Below are 15,116 nucleotides of genomic sequence, written 5' to 3'. Positions count from 1 at the left end.
ATGCATGCATGTTTTATGTATGTATTCATTGGGGGTATAGTCTAAAATAGTTTTGTATGGCTGCAGTTCTTATGACTGCAGCCTTTGTAAGCCTTCACAGGGAAATAACCAATCAGAGGTTTTTCAATCATTGAGAAGCCTCTGACCTGGTCCCAGCGTGCACGTTCGCCCCCTGTTGTGTGGACAGAAGTAGGAAGGAATCTTCCCTGACTGTTTGATTGACAAGGGGAGTTCCATAGTTAATTTATAAAAGTACTGATTTCTTATAGAAATCCACTCTTTTATAAACTGGGGCTAAATGAGCAAGCTGAAGTGCTTTCTGAGTGTGGAGTGGTCCTTTAAGCGACAGGCGGTCCTCTTGCTGATGCCAGTGTGCTAGCAGTAAAGCCAGCATGTTAGGGTCAGCACGCGAGATTGCCATGTTTAGACCACAAGCAGGACCAATCACTCTGCAATCACACTCCATATCCACAATACATAGCACACTCAGCCAAGCCCCACACAGAATTATACACAGCTATCCCACCCACAATTACGCTCAGCCACCACACACATCCCACTCAGGTGTATTCCACAGGGGCAGCAAGGAGGGATAATAAAAAATAACCCCCTACCTGCCCCCCTCACCCTAAAAATAGTGAGGGGGAATAAAATAACTAATTTCCTGTAAAAAACAAAAACTTACCATTTCATGTCTTCTTTTTTTCTAAAATCTTAATTTTTCAGCCTCAAAAAAGGCCAAATAAAAACAAAAATACCCATCGAACTTGTAAAAAATAAAATAAAAAAACCTGACGCAAAAATAAATTAATTCATCTTCACCCAGCGAGGGCATGGTGCAGACTGAGCTCCCTGCACTTAGGCAAAGAAAACTCTGATTGGTTGGTTTAAGCGCATCAGAGTGCTCTGTGTCATTTTACACAGCGTGAGAAAATACCAAAGAACTTTCCCACGCTGTGTAAAATGACTCATAACACTCTAATGGATGGCTTGAAATCTAACCAATCAGAGTGCTGGTCATTTTACACAGCGTGGGAAAGTTATTTGGAGTTTCCCCACGCTGTGTAAAATGACACAGAGCACTCCTGACCCGAAAGTGTTAAAAGCACCATAATACTCACCAGAACAAATACAGTGGGCTGTATTTGCTCCGTTGACTATAGTGACCGTTAATGTTTGTAGCTGAGGAACATTTTTAGCACTTTGTTGTTTTTTTTTTCTAATTGAATTGAATTAACATTATAACATATTAAAAAAAAAAATCTATATTCACCAGGACGTTTTAATGCATGCCACATTGAATTACATTTTTATTTTTTTTTGCAGATCTACCTTTAACGAGCAGTGACAAATTTCAAATAGAAAATAATTCATTAAACTGTAACAAAAAATGTGTGTGTATATATGTATATTGTTAAACATGTCAACGTTCTTTGTAATGTGCTCTGAATTCTTTATATTTGGCTTTGCCTAAGGATAACATGAGAAGAAAAGCTTGGAGAGATATTTTTTAAGGTTTTTTTAGGAAGCCCTGTAGTGAAGAAAATATCATTTCTCTCTAGTTCTGAACCATTAGGGCAGCTTGTGATAGAAGATACTATTTTTGAGTCATCTATCACCTTAGTTAACGTTTTGCTGGGCATAAATCAGATAATGTGACGTTGCATAGCGACAATTTTGTTCACTGAGCATTCTATTTTTGTAACTTTATTTAAAACTGGTATATAACTTGCTGCACCTGAAACCCCAAGTGAGCCAGTTATTGGAGTGTAAGGAAGTCCTGACGTCAGAACAGCTATTTATTCCACTCGAGACCATTAGCAAAGCATTACCCTTTGGCACTTTTGTTTCCAGAAGCCTAGTTAAAATTTTATGAATGGTTTTGACCAATTATTATTTATTTTTAGCACTAGAAGAGTGAGTGCCTTGTATTTATACATATATCCAATACCTGACAGAAGTGGGGAAAGAAATACAATTGCCAAGCAGTAATATAATTTTATATTCTTCTCCACGTCTATTTTAATTGATTGTAATTAGAAACAAAAACAACAACAACAAAAACAGCTGCTTGTAGTGGGCTTTCCCTGAGTGGTTTTGCAGATTTTCTATATACGGTATATTTTTTTTAAATCCTGCATTCCTAAACCCTGAATTATTTTCTAGAGACATATTTAATTCACTGAGCGTCTCATGATGTCTTAAAATACATACGGTACATGCTATTCACATAAGAATGTCCTCATCCGCAGTTTGTTTATGTGAGCAGCCTATTTAAATGCTGCATAAAAAGGTTGAAGTTATACCCAACAGCTTGCTTTTTGTATAGTAAAAATGTTAAACAATTTTCTATGTGTTAAAAATAAATTGAGCTAATTGTACACCTTCTAATTTTAATTGGCCATTGCCGATTTGTTTTTTGTTTCTTACCAGAATGTGTTCAGTGCAGTAAAAAGGTAGGTAACAACAATTTACAGTAGGCACAGGCCGATTATCGGTTCATTCGATTATTAGAGCTGATATTCGGGATATTTCCAATAATTGGTAACGGCCTTGTAATTTACCAATATTACCAATAAGTTATTCACCTCTCCCAGTCACAGCACCCCCTCTTCTACACCCAGAAACTCCAGGCATCAGCGAGCTCACGTCACCCCTTCCCTGTGAGTCCCCACATGTGGAGCTCAGCTGAAGAAAGGTTGGTGAGATAGTGAATAATCTCCTGTAATGGCTCACAGTGATAGGAGTGTGATTTCAGTCAGTATCAGCACTGTACGTGCTGGGATCTCAGTGATCCCAATATGTACTAGCTGCCTGAGAGTGATTGGAGTGTGATTTGCTGTCAGCATGTTCCGTTAATGACAGATTTGTGCAGAAATTGTTACTGTTTCAAAATTTTAATGGACAGAATATCGGCACTGGTTATTGGCAATTGGGCCGAAAGGCAACCGATCTGTATTGGCATCGGCTCTGGAAAATGATATTGGTCGATCCTATTAGTGTAATAAGCTTAGTTCAGCAATATATAAGCTGTTACATCATTAGTTTGGTTCTGTGGGTGTAGTATTGGTAAATTGTCCAGCACACTAAACACCATGAAAAACAGGGGTGCCCATGACGTCGATTGTGATATACCAATCGATTGCAAAGGCGATGCTGGTAGATCGCAGCCGACTCTGTACACACACAGGGTGCAAGAGGGGAGCAGTCCTACTTGATGGTGGAACAGCGTGATGGTGCGAAATGTCACGCCGACGTACTCCGCCTTCCTCCCGTGATTCCTGGCAGCGGAAGGATTCCTGTGTGTGTGTAGACATTACAGAGAAGTGGACTGCAAAAATACTATATGGCACAGAATTACATGAGTCCTATATTGGATTTGGGACAAGCACATACATAAAGAACTCACGGGTGTTCCAGATCAAAGTGATTATGTCCCATATTACATTTAATAACTGTTATATATAATTTATGTGTCAAAATAATGAATTTTTTTTTCAGTATTTATAAATCTGCCTTCATAAAATAGCTTGTGAATATCTCCCGCTATACCTCCTTTGCAGTAAACAGGATCAGACATATACCAGATGCTATTGGCAATGTTGTGTATATCACCTACTGTGTTCTGTGTCTTGTTGATTTGAAACTCACACTCTGAAAAGCAAACGTCGGAATATTAGCAAAGCACATCTCTCCCTGTGTTTCTCTTTAATTGGCCAAAAGTAGAGAAATAAGTACAAACTAAACTGTATACAATACAAAAGTAATACAAATTCCCCAGTGGCATTAACTGGTAGTTTTATAGCAGATTGGTAGCAGATTGGTTAAAAATGTGTTTCATGTTTTGACTTTTTCTCATTTCCATGTACTAAAACATTTAGAATAATCCTGATTTTTTTTTGTTGGTCTTACATTTATATATTTTTTTTTATTTATTTTTAAAATATTTATTTTTTTACATACAGCTATTTTTACTGCCAAAACAGTTCAACATTCCTCTTGCTCAATTGTATTTTTTTATTATCTATTTTTACATTGTTTTTTTTTTCTTCTTGTTTATGTAAACACATCCCCCTCCCTCCCCCATCCCAAATAAATAAATAAAACACTCTAGCAGAATATTATAGGGATATATAGGAGAAAATTAATCCTACTTACCGTAGTTTTCTATTCCTGGTCTTAAGTCATGACCGCACAACAATGGGTAGCTCTTCCCATCCCCATTAGACAGGAACCTATTTAAAATAAAAGTATAAGTACTCTCTCCTACCTCCCAATCCCCCGTCTTAGTTCCATGTAAATCCCAAGGGATGGATCTTTGTGCGGCCATGGCTTATGATCAGAAAAAGAAAATGGCGGTAAGTAGGTATGCATTTTTGCCTTCCTTGGCCATATCCATTTCTTCTTTAGATTTGGTAGGTGTATATAACACATGTGCAGGTCAAGGTATTTATTTTTAGTCCTTATAGCCAGAAATAGGGTGAAGGCCTTGGACCTATAAAGTAAATATCAAGAGTATGGGTGTAACCATCCCATTGGTAGAAAGAAAAAAGAAAAGCACATAAATAAAATATGTATTAGGATAAAAACAACTGTGAAGAAAATGATGTGAGATACACATTGGAACCTTTGTGGGATTGGATTGCACAGAGCACACAATGCTTTGTCAAAAAGCCCTGTCTTCAATTTCTTCTTTGATGCCTTATAAGCACTGATAGGAAGTCCCAGAGTTTTTCTCCCAGCGCGTTTCATTATTCTCTAATTTGATTCTCCTTTAATATCCTACTTATAGAAATTTTAAGTATATTGCAGCATCTTCTATAATGTTGTATGTAGCTCGTATGTGATTGTCTTGCTCACTCCTAAAATCACAATCATTTTGGTTTGATAGGGTTAGTGTGGATGCTGAGAAAATTATTTTATGTGTGGGATGAAAGAAGTAGCGTGTGTGAAACGGATGGGTAATGAGATAGTGTTTGTAGGGTTGATATATAGGGAAGCAAACTATCCCGGATCTAGAATCTAGTTCTAATGAAGCTTTGTGCAATTAAATAACTCGGAAATACTATAGGAATATATTGTGTTGCCAAAATTTAAAATCATTAAATTAAAACATGCCTCCAATCACTACAGCCAAAGGGAATTAAACTATTTTGGAATTCAGGAAACAGACTCTCAGAAGTAACTCAACAGAACGCAACAAAAAAAAATAGTGTTTTCGAAAATAATGAAGCAGTTTTTCTGACACTCGGAAAAAGAGCAGTGAACTTATTGAATCAAAGGAGTGTTAAAGCATGACATATAATTTATCCCACCATGAAAGATATTTTTTGTTCTGGGGAGCTTGTCATATAACACTTAAAGTAGACATGAGAGGCTACAACCGACAATTTGTAACTGCTTAATGTAACAGAGGTTTAATTGTTATCCTACCCTTGTTAATGAATTCAATAGACTGATATTGTAGATGAAGAATGAAAACAGCATTTAATCAGTCTAACACCAAATACCAGCAGCTGTATCCTTGTGTTACTTTCTAATAGGAATCTGTGCAGTTTGATTGTAATGGTAATGTTTAAAGACTTGTCAGATGGGTATCTTTTGGACCTCAACATTTAACTCGAGTACGAAGGGTATGCAGTTCATTGGCAAGATAAATGCTTGTTGCTGTCCCTTATCTTCTAGTTAGTCCTGTGCGTGACAGAGTTGTTTTGCTTCATGTCCTATTCTTGGCAAATGTGCCAAAGCCATAGACAGTAATACTTTTGTTATAATCTCTATTCCAGCAAATAACATTATATGGAGAAGAAAAAAAAAATAGCCTGGTACATTCATTTCCTTTATCCAGTAAAAATTACTGAACTCCATTCTTTGTGAATAAATGGCATGTCCATAGGCTGAATATTAGTAGACTGTTTTCCTCAATCATTTCCTTCTAAAAATGTAATTTCTCCTCTTGTTTTATAGTAACGGAGGGTTACGTTACCCATTCTCCGCCTTGATGGTGCCTTTTTCTTTGAAGTACAATAAAGGAAGTTGATGTTGAAGTATCATAGTTATATAGTTTACATTTTTTAAGCATATCAAATTATACTATTCTGTACCCACTGTTGATCTAAAAGGAGAAATAGAAAATTGAAATATAATATGTGAAAACCTATTAGACATTGAAATGAAATATTGACATTAAAGTGGCAGTCTTATTTATTTGCGGTTCATTAAAGCGACACTTAATTATCAAAACCTTCATGTTGTGGTTTTGGTGCATTCTACTCTGTCCTGCACTCTGACAAATGTAAGCATTGCCATTTGTGAGATATTAATGTGAAGCTGATCTTCTCTTAAAGTTACATTTCTGGTTTCCTTACAACTGGAAATGTTTTTGAAAAATTTACTGGAGTGACTTGCGCTGCTGAGGGAAGTAAAAACCATACTCGCCTCTGCATCACTTTCGGGTTCCTGGCAATTTTCCTGACCCATAATACCTTAAGTGCATTCATGTTTGCCAATGATTAGGTTTGAATGTGCATGCTCCATGAGTGCTTTCCTTTTGTAATTTAAGAAATCTAAAAAAAATAATAATAGGGGCATAAGGAACAATGAGGAAGCTGACCTTGGGGCAAGAAGGGTAAATCTGGCCGGTAAAGGAATTTATATAGCAAGCCTTGGAAATAAATAAATAAACATTAAAAATACTTTGGATATTTAAGAAAATAAAGCACAACCAATAGCTAACGTTTAATCGAAACAGAATTTATATTTAACAGATTTCTGTTTCCAGACATAGTTTAGTCTTCATTTTGTCTTTCACCAATGATTTTTCTATCCTTTGTTCTGGATTCTATTACATTTCTTTTCATTACTTTGTATCCTACTCTGTAAATCTGTACGTGACTGCGTATGATTCTGCATTCATTGTTGAAGATAAAATGTTCTCTAACCGCACTTCTGATTGCAGGTACTTTTGGCATAAATGTTTCTGACTATTGGATGTAGAACAGAATTGAAATATATCGATGTTGGACTTATTTCGTAGAATAATATTATGAAAATTTACTTATTTATTATATTACAAAAAAAAAACAGCTAAATGTGCAAAATAGTATATAACTAAGCAAATGCTTTGCTGGAAAATGGCTTAAAAAGGAAGTGGTAGCTACCCCTAAGGCTCCTCCTTAAAGGCCTTTCTTAACAACAAGTTTCAGCTGTTTCACAAAAATACAACAAATGCAATACCTGTGTAGTATTGCTGTAATTAAGATTACTGTTTAGGTAATAGGTGCACTCACAAAATGTATGTTGATAGTCTCAAAGCCTCCCCGGGTTGCCAATACTCCTCCTTCATGTTCGGTTTCAGTTGGCTTATTCAGAAACCCAGGAACACCAGGTAGCAGATATAAAAATATTTATTACAAATCAATAATTAAAAGAAAAACATGTCCCCAAAAAAAAAAACCTGCATAAAAAAAACCCTCGCACAGTGTCCATTTAAATAGTTCTCTTTTAGGGCATGGCCGGACGTCGAATGGAGCAGGCAGCACACTGAAAGAGCTCCGCAGCACAGGGCTCTTAAACGCGGATAAATCCTTTTTTGGGGGGGGCTACTTCCCGATCAAACATGGATCTACGATGTCACAACACCGCACTAAAAAAGGCGCAGCCTTCTTTGCGGCCAGAACACCGCACCCAAAGCAGGCCAAAGTACAGGCCCAAGATGGCGCCGAGCCTGATCCCCATGCGGACCTTACCGGCACACAAGAAGCTGACACAGAGACCCCGCTGACCCCGAACCTGCTGCAAAAGATGCTGGACGCGGCAGTCTTGAGAATGCAAGCGTCGTTCACAACGGCTCTAGTAACAATCAAAAATGACATTACTGACTTGGACGCACAAGCCTCCCAACTAGAGGAGAAAATGGAAGAAAATATCACGGCCCACTCAGCCCTTGAGGACCGAATGGATGAGATGGAAAAGAGGCTGTCAATACACGAAGCTAAAATCACGGACGCAGAAGATAGGTCCCGCCGCAATAACATCAGGCTCAGAGGAGTCCCAGAGGACGTGGGAGCTCAGGACTTAACGCCCTACACCATGGAGCTGTTCCGGACGGTCTTACCGGACATACCTGCTGACATGTTGTTATTGGACCGCATTCACAGAATCCCCAGGCCGCAACACTTGCCACCATCCACGCCTCGAGACGTGCTCATGAGGCTCCATTATTACCATACCAAAGACCAAATCCTCCGAGCACATAGAGCAAAAAAGGACCTACATGACAAATTTAAATCTATCCTCCTATTCACGGACCTGTCGGCGGAAACAGGCGCAGGTGGCAATGTAGGAGTTAAATCACTTGGTTTGTGCAGCCCTGGCCACACCTCCCTGCATGTGACTTACACAGCCTTCTTAAACACTTCCTGTAAAGAGTAATCTAATGTTTACACTTCTTTTTATTGCAAATTCTGTTGATTTTAGAATTTCCTATGTCCCGCTCTAGTAATAGCTTGCTAGACCCTGCAGGAACTGCCTGATTAAAGTTCAATTCACAGCAGTTTAGCAGTATCTACAACCTAAAAACGATTTATAGTGCAGAAAAATAGATCCTACGCGTTTCTTCTAATAAACTTTGGCTTCTTCAGGGTCTGCATGCATAAAATACATATAATTATTTATTTATTTAAACTAATTCTTTACTTTCTGCATTTCTATTTGTCCATATATATTTTGTTCCTCCTTCAAGTTACCTATTTTTCTTGTAACTATCCATTGAATAAATCTTTTTATATCTGCTACCTGGTGTTCCTGTGTTCCTGAGCTAGCCAGTGGAAACCTAACACGGAGGAGGAGTTTTGGCAACCCCCTGGATAACTCCGGGGAGACTTTGAGGCTCACTATCCACATACGTTTTGTGAGTGCAACTATCACCTAAACCATAATCTTGATTATCGCAATACTATACTAGTATTATTGGATTTGTACTGTTTAATTTGCGATCGCTTTCTTTCTTTAAAGGGATAGTATAGGCTCCCAGACCACTTCAGCTCATCTGGGTGCATAGCCCCATGTCCCTTAAACCTGCAAAGGTAATTATTTCAGTTTATAATAAACTGCAATAATTACCTTTGAGGGTTAACTCCATTTCTAGTGGGTGTCTGCCAGAGAGACTTCTGGGTCGTTAGATAACTTTTGTGGGCATTCTGCGTCATGTAAAACCCCATAGGAAAGCATTCCTATGGGGAAATACTAATGCGAGGGCATGCATTGACGTTAGGCGGCGGGGGAGTAGTGAAATCAGTGCCAGAACCAGCTCCGGGTTTTAACCCCTTCTGCACCAAGGGAGGGGAGGATGTGTGACTGTCACGATCCCGGGGAACCCAACACGCTAACACACACACAGACACACACACAGAAAGTGTGCTGTACCGGTCCTTAGAGTGGCCGGGCTAAGCACACAAAGAATAGTCAGGAGACAAGCCGAGTAAGGGGAACCAGAAAACAGAATAACGAGAAACAAGCCGAGGTCAAAGGGTAGGAGAAAGTCACAAAGTCAGTATAACAAGCCAGAGGGTACGTAACCAGAAAGCACACGTTCACAATCGATACTATAAAGCAAAGACCACAACAGGGCACAGATAGACAGGAAAGGTAAGTATTTAAATCCTAGCCTGAATCCTGATTGGCTAACCACCAATCAGTATTAACAAACACACGTGGGGGATATCTATACCCCCCACTGTGTTTGTTGCACTGTAGCTTTAACGCCGGGTCACGTGAGTGACCCCGGCGCTTAGATAATAGTGCCGGCTCCCAGCGTGCAGCGTTAGACATGCTGCCGCTGGGAGGAGGAGAGGCGGACGCGAGCGGCGTGTCAAGAGGAGAGGACGCCGCTCGCTTAACGGTAAGGGGAGAGGGGACCGCGGGCGGCGACGGACCGAGGGTGAGTGCTGCGAGAGGATTGCAGCCTCCCCTCACCGCTGCCCGCGGAGCCCTGACAGTGACAGATGGGGGCAATATAGGGAGCTATACTTTGTTTTCCTGGCACTATAGTTTCCCTTTAATCTCAAGAACCCTTAGTACCATCCTGTAATCAAAGCTTCATTTTAACCTGTCCCAGTCTGTATCACAGAAAGCATGAAATCTGGGTTCTGTTACCCCTGGTTGCCTATGTGAAGTCTCATCGACTATCTGCGTGCCTCCAGCCCAACATAGTTCCTGCTTACAGAAACATGGCTTACGTTCTGCTACCAAATTAGACCAATATAAATGACATTTACGCAGAAAACCGACAATAACTGCAAGCGTACAAGAGAATGCTAATCATAAAAATCTCTCCATGTAGCTTTTTGCATCATATGAAATCTCCATGCATCATATTTAAATCTATTAAAATGGCATGTACTTTCTTTGCCCACCGCTCATGTATCTTAGTTGGCTATATAAAATTTCTAATTGCTTGTACGTGCTTGCTTCTGGCTAAGCACCTTTATCGTGTTAAATAGGTTATGAAGCCGTGCCCGTAATGTATGTAGATATTTAAATCATTATTCTTTGCTTGTCCCTGCTTCCACAAAGAAATGTATTTTCTTTTTTTTATCCTTAAAGACGAGTACCGTTTTTTTTCTCTTCATTACATTAGGTTTAATTACAATTTGAGTCATGCATTGTGACAACTGCTTCCTTCTATTACTCATACCATTCATTCTTATTTAAAATAAATTCGCCATTGCTGTGATAGTTGTAAATGACACTTCCAAATTGATGTACTTGCTGCTGTTAAAAACATTACGGTAATTATATTTTTAAGGATTCCCCCCGCCTTCCCCCAACAGACTGGCATGGAGGTCGTCTACGGATTTTGTAATGAAAGTGATTTTGCTGGTTTGCTTCCTGTCGTTATTACATTTGAAAAAGATCCTTTTGATGTTTGAAGTTCCCGTCATAAGCAGTTCTAGACATTTAAATTGTACACCATAAGTAGAAATGATCTTGCATGTATCACTTCTGGATAGCTTAAACCTTCACTCCGTACATATATATTTTTATTTTTGTAACTGATGTTCGCTACACTGTGTGGAAGAGTTTATAATTCTCTGTGTCATTTGAAATCCACCACTTACATGAGAATGTGAGATTAGCATTAGAAAAATGATCAAGGATTCCAGAAACTCAAAATAAAATGATTTGAATAATAATAATGATGAAGAATATTCATCTGAAAGTCAAACTATCTCAACACAGCATACTTTATTTCTCACCAATCCTCAATGCTGTCTCGTTATGAAAATGGGACTTTTCAGCTTGTGCACGTATATTTTTTGGTGAAATAACTGTTCCATCTTTACGGTTTCACCACTACCTTTGCTTAACCACACTCAGTTTAGTAAGTGTTGTTTTGATATTCGTATGTTCTTGTCTGAACCCAGAATCCAGCATGTAGAGTACCGTCGAGCCAGAGTTGCTGATTTAGTAATTAACCTAATTAAAGGAACACTATAGTTTGAGGAATACAAACATGTACTCCAAATTGTTTAACGCCCTGGCCTTTCTTTTCCTCACCTTTTTTCCCACAACTTACTGGTCTTGCTGTGACCGGCCATTCATCCATGGCTAAGATAATCAATCTTGATGATCTCAGCCACTCCAGTGCTTTTGCGCATGTGCAGCAAAACTCTACGCTGCACCAATCAGCAACTCCTTGATTCAATGCATTTCTATTTGGAATGTTTTAACGGAGACGCTAAACACCAGTGCTGCACAATTACTGACCCAGGATGCACTTCTACATGACTGCCAATACAGGTGTTAGTAGGCTGCAATGTCCTTGTCACTGCAGGCTTTTCAATGCAAACACTGCCTTTTTAAAAGAGAAAATGTCCCGAATGGACAGTCTGATTACACCAGAACGACTACATTAAGGTGTAGTGGTTCTGGTGACTACAGTGTTGCTTGCGGTGTCTGTTGGCATAATTCCCTTTCCCTTATTTGTTTCTTAAATCACTTTGCATCTTTCTGTTATTTTTTTCCTTGGCCTTCTGCATTACCCAATACAATTTATTCTCAAACTACACAACAGATGTCAAGCTCATCTCTATCATCAAATAATTTAGTATTAATCCAAACTAATAATCAGAAAATAGCAATAACAAATAGTGCCAGTTTCTAAATAATAATGGACATCCTGCGCTATCAGAAGCGGTAGTTTAATCAAATTATGCAATGCTAAGCAAAAAAAAGGGGTGCAAGAGTATACTGAGAATGGGCAGCAGCTGGAAGAGCCTGCCCTTTGGTGGTTCCCCGCTCAGATCTCAAGCTGGTTTTAGCTCATCTTGTTCCATTACAGAGAGAACATCTCTGAAGCATATCAGACTGGTTCCACCCATACGGGCAGTCCAGTTCCAAAATGCCACCAAGTTTCCTTTGCATGAGAGACACAGACACCCCAGACGATCGTTTCAGCCTTGTTGGCATCATTAGTGAGGCATAGCTGATATCTCTCTAGGCACCGTGAGCCATAATACATTGTATATGTTTCATGTGCATTTGGTGATTTAAATTCTAGTGTTATGACTGAAGCATGCATTACACAGACATTGTATTAAAAAGCAAATAAATTTTAATTTCTGCTGAGAATTCTGCCCAATCCAGATAGTGGTTGAAACCTCTCATCCAATCCTGATATTCCCATTGTTCTCAAAAGGACAACCAAGCATTTATCCTAAACCTCTGGAATTTATGGGATATGGAAATTCATGAATGAAACATCTGAACAAGCACTTTGTTTGCTGAATACCTCCAATCACTGTACTACTAATGCAGTATGAACACTTCCACATTTTCAATATCAATTTCATCCATGTTTGGACACATTTGATTGGCTGGGAGAATCGGATGACATGCCAAGCCAATTAATGCAGTCCAAATTTGAAGAAACAACATTGCTATTGTAGAAATGTAAATCCCACTTTAGCAGTCCTCTGGCTCCTGGGGGCCACTGATGAACCAGGGGAATGGTGTCTGCGACCTACAAGCACCAAAGCTGCTATTATAGGCTGTGGTGATTATGATGCTTTGAGTGCCTTTTTAATTAGTACTCCACTTAAAATATAACTTACAAAAACCAAAGAAAAGCAATGGAATTTGGGTGGATTGGCGCCAATTACAAAGTGCAAGTGCAGCTGCCCTAGTGTCTATAACCACTTACAAGACACTTACAATATAATGTAACAAATAATACAAAAAGCAATGTGAAAGGTCAAGCTACTGTAGCATAAACGCAACCCGGAAGTGACCGGGAGACACTGGAATAATGGCACCAAATTTGAGTTCTGAACAGAACCCTTTGCACCTTGCAGAAGATCGTAAGGTTTAAACAAGTTGTGCTTTCCTAAATTGTGGACTGTGGTTTCTTGTTGTTTACTGCTAGTTTCTGTATTTTACTCTGTTTTTAAATTATACCATTGAGTAAATAGTATTTTTTTTAAATCATTACACTTGAAGTCTCCTCATTGATTCTGTGGAGGAAGGAGTTCCAGGATTGGAAATTAGTACCAACGCTGCTTTACTATTTACAAGCCAATAGAGCCAGAGCCTGCTCTGGAGATTGTGAGTGACCCATTACCTCTGTGATTAATTATCGCTTGATAAAACCATATTCTGCTATGTGAGCTATTTTTGCTTTACAGATTAATCTGAGGTTTATTGTCAGGAATTTCCTGTAAACAAGTCTACCTCGCTGTGTGTTGGTGGTTATTATTGCGTCCACTTAAAATATGCCTGTTTAGGGCTAGTGCTTTAAATTCTAGTCTTAGTACATACCAAATAATAATAAGGGGATAGCTGCATGTGGTTCCTTTTACAGAGCATGTAAAATATATTTAATTTTCCTCTTTTCTTCCGAGCACCTACATTCTTGATGGCAAACTTTGTCCAAGCTATTTAGACTGTTAACAGTATCTTTGTTTCCCCATTCTTCTTCACAGACAGAAAATTCAAGCTTTCTTGGGGAGATTCAGTGATTGTGAAGACTTGTTAATATCTGCTGGAGTAGAACCAGCAACTGTAGATGGAGTTTTGTTGGATGCTGGCTGTTCCTCTATGCAGTTTGACAATCCAGAACGAGGTTTCTCACTTTCGAGGGATGGTCCCTTGGATATGAGAATGGACGGTGACCGGTAAGTGCAAAAAGATAAAAATGTAATACTATCATTGTACAAACATCTACTGTGAGATTCAGTGCAAAATATAATACGTATCCATATATTTTAACTATAAATTTAGAAGGAATAAAATTAAAACTACCACTGCTATAATTACAGGAAACTTTAGCCTATGTCTATAGGGGATGTAGCAAGTGTGTATGTGTATAGGGTATGTAGAAATAGCTAAAAAAAAAACCCTGTATGGGAGATATCCCAGTCAGGGGGGGTCAGTGTTAGTGGTACCCACCCACTCTGGGCATAAACCCTAATAATAATAGGAAAGAAAGACAATGGGGAAAATCTCCTAAGGAGAGATCTCAATTGTGGTAAAATAAATGGTAAATAAGCTGTGACAAAAAAATACAACATATAACAGTTTTATATATATATATATATATATATATATATATATATATATATATATATATATATATATATATATATATATATATAGTAGATACCATATAGTAACGGTAGGATATCCTGCCGTCACTATATGGTATCTACTATAGTATCTCTTCATCATTGTTATATGTTGTATTTTTTTTTTATCTTTATTTATTTTTAATTAATTTAATTTAATTCTTTATTTTTGCTGCGCAGGTGAGTACAAACATATCAATAAACGCCACAACAGCGTACATGTGGGTAAAGGCAAGTGAGACTGTGGCAGAGACAATTGCGCATTTTAAGTTTTTACATTTTTAAGTGAAAGATTAACAGAACGATTTTATCAACAGAAGAATTAAGCCAAAATACCGCTAAGGGTCAATGAACATACAGTCTAATTAAGGTTTACGTATTAGACCCTATAATTAAAATAACGAAAGCTTGGCTTCTCATGTGTAGTGAGCCCGAATTTTCATAGCTTCAGTAATATTTAGCCTATGATAAGGGTTGTAAGTAGGCTGACCC

The 15,116-nt window shown here is 38.4% G+C and overlaps 1 protein-coding gene across 1 annotated transcript in view; it reads left to right on the top strand.

The window, feature by feature from the left end:
* Positions 1-15,116, top strand: part of METTL15 (methyltransferase 15, mitochondrial 12S rRNA N4-cytidine) — a 189,892-nt gene that overhangs the window by 114,574 nt on the left and 60,202 nt on the right. The window contains exon 4 of the mRNA XM_063438580.1: positions 13,983-14,174. Within this exon, the coding sequence (XP_063294650.1) occupies positions 13,983-14,174 (192 nt within the window). The remainder of the gene's footprint in view (positions 1-13,982; positions 14,175-15,116) is intronic.

The sequence above is a fragment of the Pelobates fuscus genome, chromosome 12 (assembly GCF_036172605.1).
Source record: "Pelobates fuscus isolate aPelFus1 chromosome 12, aPelFus1.pri, whole genome shotgun sequence".
In the NCBI taxonomy this organism is placed as follows: domain Eukaryota; kingdom Metazoa; phylum Chordata; class Amphibia; order Anura; family Pelobatidae; genus Pelobates; species Pelobates fuscus.
This window is presented reverse-complemented; position numbering and strand designations above follow the sequence as displayed.